At 45.1% G+C, this 19174-nt stretch overlaps 1 protein-coding gene across 1 annotated transcript; it reads right to left on the bottom strand.

The window, feature by feature from the left end:
* Positions 1–1205: 1205 nt before the first annotated feature.
* IVD (isovaleryl-CoA dehydrogenase) lies at positions 1206–16740 on the bottom strand. Its single transcript, XM_026850273.1, has 11 exons — positions 16654–16740; positions 14655–14706; positions 11735–11904; positions 8965–9058; positions 8395–8531; positions 7270–7366; positions 4333–4426; positions 3085–3166; positions 2585–2689; positions 1897–1969; positions 1206–1756 (listed from the first exon to the last, which is right to left on the bottom strand). The coding sequence occupies exons 1-11, from the start codon at positions 16729–16731 to the stop codon at positions 1623–1625; spliced, it is 1116 nt and encodes a 371-aa protein (XP_026706074.1). The 5' UTR covers positions 16732–16740; the 3' UTR covers positions 1206–1622.
* Between the last annotated feature and the right edge of the window lie 2434 nt (positions 16741–19174).

Below are 19174 nucleotides of genomic sequence, written 5' to 3'. Positions count from 1 at the left end.
GAAGATTATATCTGCAGTCATTCTGGGATAAAATACAAGTCTCTGGTCACTTAAATAAACCCTCATATTAATGTAAAATAACGCACTTTGTGTGTCAAGGCTCATTTCCAAAGCAGTTTTAGGTGCAGCTCAAAAAGATACTCTTGACGAGTCATCTCTGTCCACTCTCTGCTACCTCCATCCAGAGATGAAGGCTGAAAATTAAAACCCTGGGACCCTTCCAGAGTGACAGCCATCCACTGCAGCTGAATAAACATGAAGTTCAGGAAGAAGGCACTGCCACCATGACTTTAGATGCTGTTTTCTATCTCTGGATAAAGTGAAGTTTTAGAACTCTTATAAATATAAAACACTTGGTGACCTAGATGGCAATTCAGGAAAGTGAATTTTTCTTGAATCGGTGGCATTTTAAAATTCTGTATTAGTCTACTGTCACCTAGTAGAGACGGATGTAAATTATAACCGAAAAAATACACAAAGCGTAAAGCTCTTTTTTTAAACTTCTGGGAAGTTGCCTACATGGCAACTGTTTAATTAATTGTTCTGTCATATTTACAACATCCAATTTCTCTTTGTGATTCACTCTTTAAGGCTGGCAGTATAGCATGCCATTTGCTTTAATAAGGCTAGGTAAACTTCAATTTGCTGTACATAATACGCACTGAAAACACCCACAAACACCGCTGTGCTTGCTCTGACTTCTCCAGCCAACCGAAGGTGGAGTGTGAGTACATGCTTTTGTCGAAAGAACAACCTTCGGAAAAAAAACAAATAACCCCAACCTGAAAAAGTCAACCTCCTCCTGCCCGCTTCATTCACGGATGTCACAATACAGGTCTGACGTTTTAACTGTTCCCAGAGTGATGGATGGTGACACCTCGGAATGAATAACCCAGCGGGAGGCCGTCAGTCAGAGCTGCCGAGTCTTGGGGCTGCGCTGAAATATCTTGAGAAGCAGCAGGAAGAGGAAAGGAAGTATGCAGAGAAAACAGATGTGGTATGAAATGAGGTTTTAGGAATCATCACCTAAAACACTGCTTGTGCAACGATGATGCCTGGGTGTCCATGTGAGCCATGCCCACTGTGCTGCTGGCGTTGACTTCCCAAAATGGAAGTTATTAATCCTATCGGAAGGTCACAATGAGAAATTTCACCTGCCAGTTGGAATATGCTAAATACTATTTAATTGCACACAGTTTTTTTTAAAAAGAACAAAATCGTTCTTTTTTTTTGAGGGGGGTGGTTTGGCTTTCTGTGCTCATCAGTGGCTGCCCTTCGTTTCAGGCACAGTGCTCACCAGCCTGGTTTGACAGGGACACGTCCCCTGGGTGAGCCTCCACCCTGTAATGCTGAGCTTCAGGATGGTTTATGAACAGGATGAATCAGGAGAATCACAAGAAGAGAAAAAAAAAAAAAAAAATCACTTTTCCTTCCACACTACCATCTGATTCATTTTGTCAAAGCCCAGTCCAACAGCATCTGTTTGCAGAACAGGAGAGAGGCCACAAGTGACAATCCCAGAATCGCAAGCAGGAAGAAAAAAAAAAGAATTGTGCACTTCAGCTTCTCTAGTCAAAGGCCTCATGGTAGTGGTGAGTGTGTTGCCTCTTCACTGGTGGACGTTACTTAAAAGTGGCATTAAAGGCCCTGCCAATGATCAGCCTGCGCACTTCACTGGTGCCTGCCCCTATCTCATAGAGCTTGGCATCGCGCAGGAAACGCCCCATCGGATAGTCATTGATGTAACCGTTCCCACCTGCAACCAAAAAGAAGTCAGAAGTCATTTCTTCTCTCTGGTTTGAGGGGCTGAGGGTGAGATGGGAAAGAGCACTGCTCCTGTGCCACACTTGGCTCTCCAGCCATCACTCAAAGAAACAAACGCTGCCAGGGACTTACCCAGACACTGAATCCCGTCCAGAGCCACCTGGGTAGCACACTCTGCGGAATACAGGATCACTCCTGCGCAGTCCTAAAGGAGAGGGCAGTCAGGAAAGGGGCCACCCGCCCTTCTCCAACCTTTCCATTACCCTACAGACAGCTGCTGACAAGCCTGAACTACTCAATCACAAAGGCACAGGATTCATTCTCCAGAGAGCAAGGAGCCGCAGCAGCTTTTCTGTCACTACAGAACACTGCGTCAGGTCTGTAAAGGCCACGTGAAGACAGAAAAACAAAAACCAGAGTGCAGCAGGGGAGCCTGCTGCACATCATACCCACAGGAGAGCAGTGTGATTTGATTTGGGATGCAGGGCTCTGTGCTCCGACTGTTAAACACTAGGTGCCCTCCTTTGGTGGATGGGTGCTGGTTGTGGAGACACCACCACCTTGAAATGACTGCTACAGCCCCTTACAATAGCCAGGATATCGTGTTCAGGCTTCCAGTAAACACCTGCGGATGCTGCTAAATCTGTTGCCTTGTAGAACAAGGCTTTCTTTTTCTTTAGGAGCAAAAAAACATGCTTAGGGCTGTGCATGAGTCATTTTAACCCCCAGTACAGAACATCCACCCTGCTCACGATGTGGGACCAAAGGGAAAGGAACCCCCCTGCAGATGTAGACACAGCCCGGGTGGAAGCCAGCTCACCTTGGCATTGAAATGGCCCTGGTCACATGCCTTTGCCACGTTGTAGACGTACTGCCGACACGCCATCAGCCGCGTGTACATATCAGCCATCTTGCCCTGCATGAGCTGCATGTTGCAGAAGGCAAGTGAGACACGAAATGAGTGAGGGGGAGATGATTTTCTGCATGAGCACCAGGGATCACGCACTCCCCAAACTACCTCAGAGAAACTAGACAAACAAGAAGACATGGATTTGGCAGACCTAAGTGAGGGAGCTGGAGGTTGTCAGTTCACAAACGCCCTGATGTCAGCCGCAGCCCCTCGCCCACCAACGGTGGTCTCAGGTAAACAGTTTCAGAGACCCTTTAACCTTCTCACCACATGATCATACCATGCAGCCCCGGCACAAACTCCAGGCAACCTTCTCCGTGCAAAGCCCTCCCACAACAGAGCTCTTTGTCTTCTCATTTTTGAAGATGAAAGCAAAATGACAAAAATTTCCTGCTCCTTTTCCGTCTCACCTGGAAGTGGCCAATTTTCTGTCCAAATGCTTCTCTTACATGTAGGTATGGAATTGCATGGTCAAGAACAGCTTGCATGAGCCTAGGAAAAGCACAGATATGCAGGAAAACAGAACTATTAATAATAATTAACCCTTGGAAGCGCAATCTAAGGCAAAAAGGTTCTCATACTCAAAATGATATGCTGCTGTCTTCTTACAGCTCCACTCAAACAATACGAACAATAAAATACAAAGGTCCCATTTTTCTCCCTGGTGCTCTACATATTGCTCATCTGGGACATCTTGTGGTAAGGTCTTACCTTCTTAATTGAGGGGACGGAGATGAGGAGCTGAAGAGCTTCCTTACAACTGTAGCCAGGACAGGTTGTGCTGCCCTGCATCTCCAGAGACCACCAATACCATAAAAAAAGTGTAGGCAGGAACAAGGAGGGTGAAAAATCCTCCTTCTGCTTTGTGGATGGTGGTCTTTCCACATGAGGATTAGTACAGAGAAACCACTTGGGAGGACAAAAGGGCTGTATAGTAGAAGTAATTAGTGGGGAGCTTAAGGACTGAATAAATTAAGAACAAACCCTTTACCCAGTCCAGTGGTCCTTCTGTGTGACAGTCTGGATAGTGTTTTAGATTTTAAGGAATTGGTAATGCAAATAAGCTGGTTATTCCCAGAATAATACACACTGCAGGGATACACAAGCCAGCAACTGGGTACCAAGGCAGATTTACCATCTCTGGAAACGTTTACATCAAGGCTACTGTTTTCAAAAGCATGCTCTGGAGGATCTGTGGCCTCTGGAAGGGCAGAGATTTGCAAACTGTCTTTCTGGCATTGCTTCTTCTATCTCTTGCCCCTCAGAGGGTGTTCCACATAGATGCTTTCACACTGAACAGAACCTGCATGAGGAGTGGAGAGGTGAGGAGAGTAGAAGGAAAGGTGGAGCACAGGCAGAGCAAGCTGTGGCTGCCTGGGAGTGCTGAGCCGAGTCCCCTGCAGCAGGAGCCCATCAGAGCAGCTACAAAAAAGCTAAAGAGCACCTGGGATCTCCTTGTTCCTGCCTCCTCTGAAGCTTGCTCCCTTCCCACAACCCTGACCCAGCCTCTCCTCTCAGAAGCTGCCCCAGTATCTCAGTTCTCCATCCAAGACACATCCTACTGAGAGAGCTGCAACCCTGCCTGGAGACCCACAGGACCAGGTGATGGTGAAGGATCCTTCTGGCCTTACAAGCTGTAGAAGATGATAATCCCTTACCCCAGTGGCCCACCAGACAGGACCAGTCTCTCCAGATCCAATCCACTCATCAGAACGTAGACTCCTTTGCTCAGCGTCCCCAAGATATTTTCAGCTGCAATTGGCAAAGGAAAGGTATTTACTTATGCACAAAACTAAGGTAAGCTGTTTTCTGAGGGCCTGTGTTTTTCGGGGAGAGGATTTAAACTTTCTGTCCCATTCACCTTTCTTTTTGGCTTGAGACACAAACACTCAGGATGAGGCAGACAGGCACTGAGTTTGGCTACGTACACTCCCTACCACAGAAATGTCCCTTCAATTCTACCAAGGCCAAAAACGAAAAGGCAGTAAAAGGTTATAAAGTGCACCTACAATTGCTGCTACTCTCTTGTCTGTTTTCTAAAGAGTAGGGTGCTGTCCAGAGATCTTCCAGCTCAGCATTTGTACTAACAAGAACAAGAGATTTAACAGCCTGTGAGGACAAAGCGGGAGCCCCTTTCACCAGGCCAGTCCTTTGTAGGTAACCCAAAGGGACAGCAGCACTACCTGATGTCTGCTGAGTCTGCATCTGAAACAAGTGCAGATCCCACTCTGACACGCTTGGGTCACCTCTGGAAGCATTCCCAGTACAGGAGCCAACACTTACACAGGCAAGCAGTCAAAGCTCACCTCTTACCACGCAGTGGAGCGATATATATTAGTCTTCCACAACTGGAGAATACAGTCATTAACCCCCCCTCTGTGAGGGGGGCTGAACAGGACATTGCAGTTGTTATAAATAAACGTTTTGAAAAGACAAGTATTAGTTCTGTGAAAATTAAACAGGAAAATAGCCACATTAGGTAATGGTCTGAGGAAAAAACCCTCAAGAAATGGTTTCACTGCAGGACAATCTAAAGCATGCACTGATGTTAGCAAGTATAAAAAGAGAAGCAGGAACAAAAGGCTTATCTCAGCAAGGCTGCACTCTTACAATCAGGAGAGAACTTGAAGCCTAACAGCTGTGTTTTGTAGATGGACAGAGATTATCCACTGATCACACCATATAGGAGAACCGACATATACTTCAGGCTTTGATCACCAGCGATCCCAAAGGTGTGATATGCAAAGTGAACGGGAGACAGGACTTGGACACATGCAGATACCCTCCTGGAATAATCTGGTTTTCTAGAAGCTCATGGACTGCATTGTCTCCTGCTTATTGAAAAGGGTGTTAGGACAAGGAATAATGCCTTTAAACTCTCAGAGGGGAGATTTAGATGAGATCTAAGGAAGAAATTCTTCCCTGTGAAGACGGTGAGTCCCTGTTGCCCAGAGAAGCTGTGACTGCCCCCTCCCTGGAAGGGTTCAAGGCCAGGTTGGACAGGGCTTCGGGCAAGCTGGGCTAGTGGAAGGTGTCCCTGCCTGGGGCAGGGGTGGGCACACTGGATGGGCTTTAAGGTCCCTTCCCACCCAAACCAGACTGTGATTCTATGTTTTTGTAGCATACAAAGAAGTGCAGCCTCTGCAGGGCCATCATCATGATCCTGGAGCTAGAAAGAGGAAGAAGAATGAAGCTTGGCTTTCAGAGAAAAAGCTCAAAAGCCCCACAGACAAGAAAGAAAATTACTAATAGCAAAAAGTACTTTGAACAGAACACAAATGCCAGCATCAATAAAGTAAGAAAGCTGTTTGTGAGTAATGACTTCTCACAGCTAAAAAAGGACTGAAGAGCCTGAACACCTTCCTGTATGTCCAGGGACAGGGATGGGTGGGTATGTGGTGAGCTGAAGGATGTGTGTGCTGACTGCACAAGGTGAGCAGACCTGCTGGCTGCATATCACAGGAGAAAGCCAAGAAAATGTTGGGGCTCTGAACTTTCACCAATGCAAATGACTGAATGAATACAAGGACAACACTTACTGTGACTAAAACACCAGTCACTCCATGGAGCACGGCTGGCAGTGAAACCCACGTTATTGTACAGTGGATGGAATTGCAGTGCTAGGGGACATCTTGATCTGAGAGAGAGATCATGCAGACATAGGAAATGGCATCAAACTGGCTCAGCTTCCAAGGCAGAAGATCAGAAGCAGCATTAATGGCCAGAGTGCAAAGTGTGTTAACTTTCAACACTGCAGTGATGTTCTTCTCCGAGTTATCCGAAAATGGAAATCCTGTTACCATGAGAACATGCTGTTCTGTACGGATGATTACCCAGGAGATGATCTGAAGACTGGGGCACTGGCCTTTCTGATTTCAGAGCGGAGGGATCCAATAAAGTTAGAAATGTCAGATTTCAGCTGAAACTCTTCCACTTACTGCAAAGCAGATTTTGGTGGTGTATGGGGAGCAGGAGAGTTACTTGCTCTGCAGATATGCAATTAAGATTTTCATGAGTTCAGATAAGGCATATCCTCCACTTGCTATAGAGAGGCTGTATTTTTCTATCAGCAAAAATAGCCAATGGAGTAACAAAAATGGTCATTACAGTGGCCCCTGCTGAACTAACTAATGGGGAAAAGTGTGTCCATTTTCAGGCCCTGACCCTAAAAGAACTCAGAAATGTTACAGGCAAACCAAAACTCCATTGGCTACTCTCCAGTGATTTTGGAGAAAAAAAAAAACAATCTTCAAGGCAAATAAGCTCTCCTATACACAAGACAAGGAGCTCCAATGAAACAAAAATGTTTCTGTGGAAGCCTCACCTAGGTTTTGCAGAAACAGTGGTTAAGAGTTAGGCCCATGAGGGTAAAACAGGAGTGAGCTGGCAAGTGATGTGCTCCTTCCCTGGAATCCAGCAGACTGCACTTTTCCAGTTTCACCGGCTCTGTTGTGCGGTTGCCAAAGAGCAGATAACCATCTGCAAAGCCCTCTGGGTCACAGTCTGAACATGCATGTAATTAGCGATCCAATTTATCTGATCAAGAAGACAGGAAACCACCTCGTGCATAGTGCCATGATTTGAACCCAACTCACCCGGGATCTTACAGTCTTCGAAGATCAGTTCACAGGTATTAGACCCTCTCATTCCCAGCTTATCCAGCTTCTGGGCTGTGCTGAAACCAGGCATTCCCTGCAAGGTCAAGACAGTAAAAACACATTTCAAAACTCAATTCTGGCAGAATAAATAAAATCACTACAGATCTGCGAAATTTCCCTGACCACAGGAACATACGTAGGGTACCGGAGGGAGTCAAAGGGAACTGCCCACTCTGAGAAGAAGAACAGGTGTGAGTTCATGTGCAGGGGAAGCAAATGAGCAGAGAAACATGCACACATGGGGGACACGTATGAGCTGAGCCCATCCATTTTCTCATGTACATAAACATTAAATATATATTTATTTGGACAGCTGCCAACCCTGACTTTCCTAGAGTAACGGCTGCAAGCTTTGCCAGTATCTGAGCTGTCAGGTTAAGTCCATCAAAAGGTTTACTCATTTCTTGAGATTTTATACTTCCAGTGCTATTTATTTTATTATGGCTTCCTGTCTTCCTCGTGGTGACAGAAATGTGTACAGTGTGGCCTCAAATAATTAAAAGGGAAGAAAAAACCCAACAGATCCCTGTTTTCCAAGGGCTCCCCGCTGAACAGCCCATTTCTGCTCCCTTTGGTCTGTGGTGCTTTGCACGCATGTTCGGGTCATTTCAGGGTTTCACAGGGGCAGTGCAAGAAAATGTGGGGAAGAAATGAATAGAGCAATGTCTTGGCTTAAAAAAACCCCACACAAAGTTAGATAATAAGATAGTAAGATGTATTTACAAGGCCTCCAATATCTTTGACAATTTTTGGCAATGAGCAAGGCCCTTTATATCAGAATCTTGTCCATTCTCCCTACATTGCTAGTGCTAAAGAGTGGTTACATGCTTGGATACCAAAATTCAGGAGAGCCCAACTGCCAGTGCAGTACACGACAGCTCGCTGGGGCGGAGGACTTGTCTCATGGGTTTATAAAATTCAGGCAGAAAGTAATTTGTCTTTGAGCAAGGGGCTGACACCTATAGAAAGAAAACTAGCTGACTTCTAAAAGAGTCAGTTAGAGTGAAGATGTGAGTTTTGAAAACCACACTACAATAAGCTTGTGAGAATGATTAAACCTACCCTCTCCACAATGAAGGCAGTTATACCTCGAGAGGCTGGAACAGCATTAACATCAGTTTTAGCATAAACGATGAGAACATCTGCGTCTGGCCCATTGGTGATCCAAAATTTGTTCCCATTCAGCACAAAGTAGTCTCCTGGAAGCAAAGAGCTGCAATCTGTTAGCTCACAACAGAGCAACACCTATACCCTCACTCCATTTATTTCAGAACAGGCTTCCAAGGATGCCCTTTAAGACCCCCAAAACAATACACAAATCCTTCCTTAGTTTCTGGAGTCCAAAGACAGTTTAACGAATGCCTGACAAACTGAGTGGTTCCATCACACCACCAACCTCCATCACCACAACCGGGAGTCTGCTTTTAGACCTCCAACCACCCCCCCTGTGTCTTTGATACCTGGATTAATCACGCAGTGAATCTCCTGGGAGGCAGCACAAGCCTGCAAACATGGCCTGGTACACCCAAGGCTAAGCACTGCATCTCACTGGGGCTGGGGATGTCAGTCTAAATTTACAGGAGATGTTATTTACACTGGCTATCTATCCAGGCAGCACACGACAGGCTTTACCTTTCTTATCTGCTTTCAGTTTCATGGACACAACATCAGATCCAGCATTGGGTTCGCTCATCGCTAAGGCTCCAATGTGCTCCCCGCTGATTAGCTGGAAGAAAAAGCAAATATAAGAAAGGGAGCAAGAATAGTAGCATTGTTTCTATTCCCTCTTCAGCCCACCTTCCTTTTTACTTTTTTTTCTTTTCAGCACTGAATCTCCACAGTAGCTGTTCTATGCAAGAACTGCAAACAAGAGCCGCTGCTCCTGGTCAAGTCCTCGCAGGGAGCTGTCCTGTGCTGCTGTGCTGGGGGCACAGAACCAAGTCACAGTGGGATGAGAAGGATGACTCAACTCGTGCCTGGGCTAGATGACTGCTTATAAACCACCACCCCCAGGAAGGTGCCAGAAGGACCACGCAGGCAGACATATGCCTTTCACAAGCTCCTTGTTCTGCACTTTACGACTGCCCTTCCACATAAGCAAGAGTTGTTAAACACAAAAGGCCAGTGAGGGGGATGAAAAGAGATTGCAAAGTTCTCAGCAATGTTCTGACAGCCCGGTCCCCCACACTTGCACCACAATAGCAGATGGACACCCTCCTTCTGTGCCTGCTCGTACCAGGCTCTAGCATAGCTGTTGCTTCCTCCTCACTGTTCCCTTCATACTGCCCTTTCTCCTTCCATTTTTTTTCTCCCTGTGTACTTTTGTCCGTCTTCTCCTCCTTTTGATCCCTTATATTTTTAAAAAACGACTCATGCTTTACATGTTCAACCAATTCAATCCATCAGTGCACTTCTACAAAATTCCTCATGATCTGCTCCAAACTAGTTGAGTAGCTCTGTCATGAACCAAGACAAGTAAGAACTAAAATGATGGCACATATCACTGAAGGGCAGTGAACAAGGGCATTAAAACACACCTGAGCAGCAACAAGGATGATTCAGGGTTACGTATCAGCGGGCTGCACAATGCTTTGAAGAAACAACACTGTACTTTGCATGTGGTTTAAATCAAGTTTCTTGTACTGATAATTTCAGTAGCTGGGATTCAATGTACCAGTTAAGTTTCTCCATGCATTTAAATACTGAAACTTGTTTAACATGCTTTTGGCTTTAAACTAAAGTTGTTGAGGAACCTCAATCCACCCCTCTCCTACCAGTTCAGTGCCAGTGCCAGCAGTAGGTGCCCAGAGCCTGGCGAGGGGTCCCAGGGCAGCAGGAGAGCACCTGAGGAGCAGCACAAAGTAATTCCAGCCAGTAAGTCAGTTTCCTCGGGGCCCAACTGAAAACGTAGTGTGGGGAATAACCAGAAGGAGCTGGAGACATGGGCACGCCTTCAGGGCTCTGGACTTGGGCATCAGGGAGCCGTGGGGGGATGGCTCCTGTGGCTGGAGTGCTGGGATGGGAGGACACGGGCTCTTTAGGGGGGATGGGTGGGGAGAGGAGGAGGGGGTCACCCTCTATGTCAGTGCCCAGCTGGAGAGCACCGAGCTCTGCCTGGGGATGGGTGAGGAGCCAACCAAGAGCTGGTGGGTCGGGATTAAAGGGAGTGGAGGGACAGGAGCCATTATAGTGGGTCTGCTCCAGGCCACCCCACCAGGAGGAGCAGGTGGATGAGCCCGTCTATAGACAGACAGGAGCAGCCTCATGTTCACAAGCCCTGGCCCTCCTGGGGGACATCAGCCCCCCTGATATCTGTTGGAGGGACAACCCAGCAGGGCATAAACAATCCAGGAGGTTCCTGGAATGTGCTGATGAGAACTTCCTTCTGCAAGTGATGGAGAAGCCAAGGAGAGGTGCTGTGCTGCACTGGCTGGTGGGGAGTGTGAAGCTCAAGAGCAGCCTTGGCTGCAGTGACCATGAAATGGTGGAGTTCAAGGTCCTTAGAGCAGTGAGGAGGGTACGCAGCAAGCTCGCTACCCTGAACTGCAGGAGAGCACTTTGGGCTCTTCAGGGATCTGCTTGGCAGAGTCGTATGGGATAAACTCCTGGAGGGAAGAAGGGCCCAAGAGAGCTGGTTAATATTCAAGGATTCCCTCCTCCGAGCTCAGGAGTGTGTCAGCATCCTGGCAAAGAGGAAGTCAGGTAAGAATGCCAGGAGGCGGCATGGATGAACAAGGCGCTCCTAGACAAACCCAAACAAAAGAAGGAAGCCTACAGAGGGTGAAAGCAAAGACAGGGAGTCTGGGAGGGATACAGAGAAACTGTCCAGGTAGCCAGGGATCAGGTTAGGAAGGCCAAAGCTCTGATAGACTTAAATCTGGCCAGGGATGTCAAGGGCAAGAAGAAAAGCTTCTATATGTATGTTGGTGAAAATCCCTTCCAATCCAAACCATTCTATGCTTCTATGAGTCACAAACATCAGTGCCCCACATGATGAGGAAGTTTCACATGTAGTTAATAAGCACAGGCAAACCAAGCATTTGGGCAGTGATAAATGGAGAATAGGAAATAGAAAAACAATGACTTTCAATATTTGGGAAGTTGGTAGAATATCCTCCAGTGTCACCTCAAAGCCTCATTTAGTAACACAGCTCCAGGGAGCTGGACTATGCTGCTGCCTACGCACACGGACAATAGCACACGCTGAGGTCTTAATGATGGATTAATAGGACAAAAATTAACTAGCTAGAGAAGGCAAGTTTGGCAAGTACAATATTTCCTAAAGGCTGGGTGACTGAAATCAGCTAGCGCTTACAATTAGACTCACTGTGAAAGACACTCATCCTTGCATGCAGCCAAAACCCAAATGCTTTCCAATTTCCCCCCTCTTCCAGCCACATACCTTGGGCAAGTACTTGTTTTTCTGGGCTTCATTGCCATTACGCACTAGCTGGTTGATACAAAGGTTTGAGTGGGCACCATAACTAAGCCCAACAGCTGCTGATGCACGAGAAATTTCCTCCATCACCAGCACATGGTCCAGATACCCCAAAGCAGATCCACCATATTCCACTGAAAAGAGAAGAGAAACCTCACATTAACCAACATGGAATATATCACATGTGTGCTGGATCCCAAGGTCGGGATCAGTCATGAATTAGATCTGAGATACTTGAAGAGACCTTCTGGTTTTGACTGAAACTGTCCCTGAGCTGGGCACCTCTGGCTTTCCCCATCCACTCTGAATTTCAATTTTCTTACCTTAAAGGCACAGTGATATTGCTTCTTCAGCATAATCAACAATTTACTTGTACAGCATAGTTTTATACATACAACATGCATAAGGATACATCTAAAACATCCTACTGACACTTGTACAATAGTGAGTCCTTCTTGTCAACCACCCTTAATGTTATCATGAAGATTAAATCACAAAGTGGCAACCTGTGGACAGAGGAACACAGGCCAACTTTGGGAAGTCTATGCTTGTTAGTTAAAAACAAGGACCCCTAAACAAGTGAGGAATCCTCAAACTGATCAAAAAGTGGGGCACTAAGGACTTTTCTAAACCCGCAAACATCCAGGAGACCAGCATTTTGATGGGTGGATGATTCAGAATGAGAATGTAATTCACCAGTGGCGAGAACATGGATTTCAAGAGAAGATGAAGTGAGAGAGAGCAGCACAATCATTGTAACTGGGAGCTGAGCTAGGCACACTGAGCTGAGATGACAACTGGTGGTGAAGATTAAAGGCACACAGTAGAATCGGGAGAGAGAAGGCAGGAAAAAAGACAAGGCTAAGAAATGCATAATGGCCTTGAGCAGCTGACAGCCTACATAAATATATACATATATATACACACACACACGCTTATATACACACAAATACAATCACAGCCCAGTGTAAAAGCTTTGTTCTACAGGCAAGAAGCAAATGATTGTACTGCTAAGAGAAGAACTAAAACAGGAGGACATAAACACTGCAAAGCAGTCAGGGAGTTAATCCAGGAGCACTTACTCATCATCAACATGAATGCTGTAAGCAAGCAGCAACAACAGCAGGAGCGAATGTGTTTGTACTCTCAGAGTGACCAAAGAGCTGAGTGTGTAACCAGGGCTCGAGGAGGGCTACTGCTCTACCGCATCAAACTAACACAATTGCCACTGGCATTACACACAGCCTTTCCTCCCGTGTCATTCATTCTGACTCCTTATCTGCAGGGCTCTTCACCCTCTGAAATTGCCTCTCTCTACCACAAATCAGGGTTTAGGGTTTTACTATCAATATCCTAAAAGATGTGTTTGACAATTTCTTACATATGCCAAAACAAGAGAGTTGTCTATTCCTTCCTATAGAATGGATGGGGTTGGTGCTATTGCCTCGAGAAAGGAAAGGTAACTGCCTGCTGTGAGCACTACTGGCCCATGACTGTTTTGTCCTGCAAGAGGTACAAGAAAATAATCCTGCCAGACGACTCCTCATATAATACAAACCACAGTGTGATTTAGAATGATGCTGCCCTTTCAAAATTACTCTTTATGTCAACATGCCTGTATTATCGTTCTGTGGTAGCTCCATAATTGCATTTCTTAACTTAGCTCTTTATAAAATAACTGGAAAATTACAAACTAATGTAGTTTTCTTAGTTTTAAGAAGAAAACAAAAAGCACTTATTTAAAACACTCCCTTAATAGACTTGATGCACTGGTGCCCAATCATGCCATTTAATTGAGCATACGCCTTCAGAAGATTTCACATTATCTTCACATCCTAAATCCCAGTCTCCACCTCCTACAACAAAACCAATGCCAATAAAGAAAGCGCACACAACTATACAATCAAAAATAAGGCAAAAAAATCTGGGCATAGGAGGGTTTTAGAGGCAAATCTTTGAGGAAATCAAAAAGGACAGGACTCATGAGGGGATGGCTTATTTATAGTGTGGGAAACTGCTGTAAGCCTCAGGCACAACATCAAAGAAGAAAGAAGGTAAGAGTGAGAAAAAACAGGAGCAGCAGTAAATTGGGAAGAGTAAAGAGAAAGAAAGCAGAAATACAGACTCTTTCAAGCAGACGCAGTGCCACTGAAAGAAATGCAGCGGCATTATTTCAACGCATTGCTATTCAGCTTGCTTCTGCAGAAGCCTTTGCAGACGCACATCTAGAAACACAGACTTTACGATGGGGAAATAAAGGCCCCATTGGCTGCTTTTCTCCACTAAGGGCTTCTCCTCATTACACTGTGTTAGTGCATTCAGCATGACCACAGCAGCCTCAGTAATCTATAACATTCATCAAAACACTTTTCAACTAACCTGGACAAGGCTGAATAAGATTTACCCTGATTTTTTCTGACTGGTTGGATGTGGTCAGCTCTCCATTAGTTATCACAGCTTTTCACAGCATTGTTTTATACCCTCTAACTTCTCCTATTAGAGATGGATGTTTGTTCTAGGATACTTTTATCTATAGCTCTCGTTCTTCAAAACTTGCAGCAAGCGCTTCATATTGGAGAAGCGCAAACATGTTTGAGTTGCATATGTTATATCTGGAGACACCATTTTTGAACAGCACTTTTAAATTGTAAAAGGCCTTCTATAATCATTCAGAAGTCTAACAAGGTAAAAAGGATGCTGATTTAGTGAAGAATAAAAAAAAATATCAAAAAGTTTTAAAAAAACATAAAGCTAGGAGCTTCTGAACAAAATGGACATCACATCACAGACAAGGTTGCTACAAACTGGAATAGGTGAGTTCAAGTAGTTTCTCTTTTGTCTGAAGAATCACCCACCAGAAGGTAAAAGGTGGGAACAGACTTACCAGGAGCTGTGATCCCCAGTACTCCCAGTTCCCCAAGTTTCTTCCAAAACTCCTACAAATACAGAACAAGCAATCAGTCCAAGCTCACAGTCAGGGCATCAGCATAACAAGATTTCCCAGGTAGCTCACCGGAGGCACCAGTTTACCTTATTCTTGTGATATCTCAAAGATAAATACTCCGATACCTATTCCTTCTGCAGCAGCAGCTCCATCCTTTGGACTAAGAACCCAGACAGACTTAAGGACATTAGTTGTGCTACACACGGGAGTAGTCTGTTGAATTCAGCAAACATTCACAACTTAAATTTAATTCTGGAAGGACAGGTCCTAAGATTTAACTCAGGAGAATTTTGATGAATTAAAGCCTCCCATTAACTTCAAAACCAGCACTTCTAGGCTTTCATCCACTATCTCTTGCTAAAGATAATTTAGGATGTTATGACTCAAATTTATGCTTTTACTTCATGGATCCTTGTCACTGTTCTTTGGCAGCACTGTGTAGGCCTATCAGGCTGTGGTTGCCACAAATAGCAGTTAGCATAAGTTATCCATGACTGAAACCCTGGATATACTTAGAAGAGCTGCTGTTAGCTGGCAATTTAACTCTTCCAGTAAAACAGGAACTGGTAAGTAAAGCCAAGGAGGCTTCCTAGGGAGTGATTAAAAAAAGGGAATGTTCAAGCTGATTGATCAGTCAGAGGTGCTGCCCACCTCCCAGTCAGTGCTAGAGAATTTAGAAAAGGTGACCATGACAGAGAATTTGTGAACACTTTGGACTTGTAAAGCTAAAGAAGCTGAATCCACAAGGGCCACTCAAGTACATAACCCGTAGGTTTTCAAGCCTGCCAGGACACACACAAAGACTGGACAGCAATACTGAATTTTGCTTAGTTGCACACATAGGCTACAAAGTTCATCTGCCAGGTGACAAGCTGTCCTCCTTGACTGCTGCCTCCTCCACTTGCCCGTTGCCCAGATTTATCCCTCTGGCAACACCAGCACTCACATGAGAGATAGACGATTCCAGGCACAGAGCTGCTGCCTGACTTGAGACAAACTACATCAGCTGTGTCCGGCACACGGTGTCGCAGAGAAAGAGGGAAGCTATGACACAACGCAATAGCAAAAGATGTCGCCACTGAGGACCATGAGTATGCCAGAGGGGCCACCTCATTGCTGCTGCTTGAGACTGCAGCCTCTCCCTTGCCACACGATGAACACACAGGTGAACACTTGTCACACGACCTCGGTGTCCAGTGACAATTATCAGTGAATAGTCTCCAGAGACTTCAAAAAGTATTATTCAATAGCTCTGGATGACATCTGGTGTGCCAGACTAAATTTATATACTTAACTTCAAAGCTGTGCATATATCCCTGAAAATGTCAACATCAGAGCTCTGGGAAATCCTAGCAGATGTTCTGAGCTTTTTAAGTCTTGTGGAGCTTATGAAAACCAATAGTTAGATCTCTCCTTTTCATCAATCAAACCCTCCCGCTGCAAAGAATTTGTTGTTTTTATTAGGAAGGCAAGTTTCAGCTAGACAGTCAAACAACTCTACATTTCAGCATTTGCACACAATATTTTCACAACAAATTTAAGGAAACTCAGATGTCCAAGAATGGGCCCTAGACAGGAGAGTACAAAGCACGTATTAGAGGAGGCGTCTGAAGGAGCCAAGCAGAAATACGATGATAAGAATCCAAACAAGACCATTATCAATCCGTGGTTTTTTATTATTTTTTTAATTGCATGCTGGCTGCGTTCTGCCCCAGGTTGCTGAAAGTTGTTAACAAAAGCTTAAAAAGGAAATTAAAAAAAAAAACCCAAACGTTTTCTCTATGGCTTTCCAGTCTGAAAAGTTAATGCAAGTTTGAAAAGTTAATGCATATGTTCCTGCGGTGTGGACTGGGATTCTTTGTCTGGACTAACGTACAGGATCAAAGTACAGACAGGCTTTCACCACCATCTATTTTAAATGCACACATGAAATACTTGCCCGCATGTCTTTGAATTCATTTTCCTGGTCAATCTGTTGGGCCTTCGGAGCCAAATGCTCTTGACAGAACTTTGTCATGGTCTGTCTAAGCTGGGAAGAGAGACGGAAAAACACATACGTTATATCTCATCTACATACTGTCGTCTTCCTCCTCAGGATGCTGCCAACATTTCCCTGCCAGGAGACTTCAGGCTCCCAATGAGCACAAGACCATAAAGAAATCCATGTTTCAGGTTACTGGGTGAAAGACGCCCAGAAAAGTCTTTTAAAGACAAGATACTGATGTACTTAAGTGCCTCTCAGCATTTAACTTTACCCCAACATGAGAGAATGCTACCTAACTGCTGCCTGCACTAGGGCTTCAGGGGATGTTTTTGGTCAGGAAACTTTGAAAGCTGATGAACTGAGATTATAATGTATTATACCTATTCAGGAGCTGCTTGTGGTTTCATTTAATTATATGCAAATGCCTGTAATAAGCATGCATACTAATTAAAATGTGTTAGTGTATCAAACTGGAACTACATTAGCTATCTTACTATTTTCTACAGAGGAAAAGTTTTATAAAATCAGGTATGCTCATTGATCCAAGTGTTAAAAATCCCAAAACCTTTTTCCAAATTTTAAAATACAAATATTTACATACATGTATTCTGCAAAAGTCTTAAACACACTAAGAAAATATGACCAACATATGAATTGTTTTTAATCTGAATATTTAAGAAGTTTGTCTAGATATTATGATAGATCTTAATAATCCCATTTTCCCTTTTGGTCCTTTATTCCCGCAAATTAATATTGGTGAAAGGACAGTCTTAGAGACTGAAACTCTACAACCAGAGCCTGTAGAAGGGGCAGAAGCAACAAACCAAAATATACGCAGGCTCCTCTGCCCTTCTCTCAACCTCACAGCTAAAGCAGCCTCTTTTTTATAATTAAAAAGATATGCTAGTTTCCATGGCTACCCAGACCTTGGGTTCCAGTACCACAAAACAATTTTCCCCTCTGTTGATTTTTTTAAGTTTTTAAACATTCCATTGTTAGAGTTGACAGCAGGAAAAATGAGCATAAAGCTTAAAAGAAAAAAAAAAAAACCAACAACGCTTAAAACCGCAATAAAAAGAAATATCTTAATCAATTAGAGACTAAGGAATAGACTCAGACAGATATCCCTGACACTCTAAGCCAGTTTATAAGTTAGTGCCGTTAATTCACAGCTTCACTAGCATTACTGAAGATTGATTTTTGATTTTTTTTTCAGCTTTTCCACCAGACAGATATGAACTACAATAATATTTTCTTCCTTTTACACATGCTGAATGTAGAAGCACAAAGAAACATCAAATTAATATGAGCTCATAAAGCTACAAACCATGAACACAAACCTGGTAAAGAATAATTCTACAGTAAAAAAAAAAAAAAAAAGATAATGAAAAGAGAAAGTTTATTTCATACATCTGTATGCTTGCACTGTCATAATTATCTAGAAAATAAGGCTACAGCTCCAGACCTGAGAACCACCAAGGAAGAGTTTCATTGACAGAAGGCTGTCTGGACCAACTCTTTGAAGCTGCTACCTTTCCCTCTACACCCTGGGGCAGCAGGGAGTAAGCACTGTGATAGCTGGCACTGGGCTGCTGTAGAACACAGGAGGAAACAATAAAGCTAAGAACTATTATCCTAAAGTTTAAGGTCCCCCATAGGGCAAGAAAACAAGCTGGGAGAACTGCAACACTTCTGAGAGGATTTGACAAGATTCAGTCAATATGGACCTGCTTGAGCAGGGCCAGAGGAGCCCACAAAGATGCTCAGGGGGGCTGGAGCACCTTCCCTATGAGGACAGGCTGAGAGAGTTGGGGGGTTCAGCTGGAGAAGAGAAGGCTCCGGGGAGACCTTAGAGCAGCTTCCCAGGGCTGAAAGGGGCTACAGGAAAGGGGGGGAGGGACTCGTCATCAGGAGGTAGGGATGAGGGAGAATGGGTTTAAACTGACAGAGGGAAGATTTAGATGAGATCTAAGGAAGAAATTCTTCCCTGTGAGGGTGGTGAGGCCCTGGCACAGGCTGCCCAGAGAAGCTGTGGCTGCCCCCTCCCTGGAAGGGTTCAAGGCCAGGTTGGACGGGGCTTTGGGCAACCTGCGCTAGTGGAAGGTGTCCCTGCCTGGGGCAGGGGGTGGCACTGGATGGGCTTTAATGTCTTTTCCAGCCCAAACCAGTCTGTGATTCTACGATTTGCTTCTTCGATGCTCATATTTCGATCATTATTCCTGATCAAACAGGCCCCACGCGCACGCAGCGGACTTTATTTTTGACGCGGTGCTGCCCCGTGCGCGGGCCCACGGCGGAGGCGCCGCCGGTGGTTTCTCGCCACGCCCGGAAGACACGTGGCCGCACCACGCCCTCTCTGCACGCCCGGGGATAGGCCAGCTCCCCCCACCGGCGGCCAATCACCACCCGTTATCCCCGTCACACCCCCGGAGGAGCGGGGCGCCGCTGGCGTCCCGGCGCCCTCCCGCTCCCCCCC

Source organism: Athene cunicularia, assembly GCF_003259725.1.
Source record: "Athene cunicularia isolate RWA chromosome 5 unlocalized genomic scaffold, athCun1 chr5_part2, whole genome shotgun sequence".
Lineage (NCBI taxonomy): Eukaryota > Metazoa > Chordata > Aves > Strigiformes > Strigidae > Athene > Athene cunicularia.
Note: the sequence above shows the minus strand (reverse complement) of the source record. Positions and strands in the feature narration are given on the sequence as shown.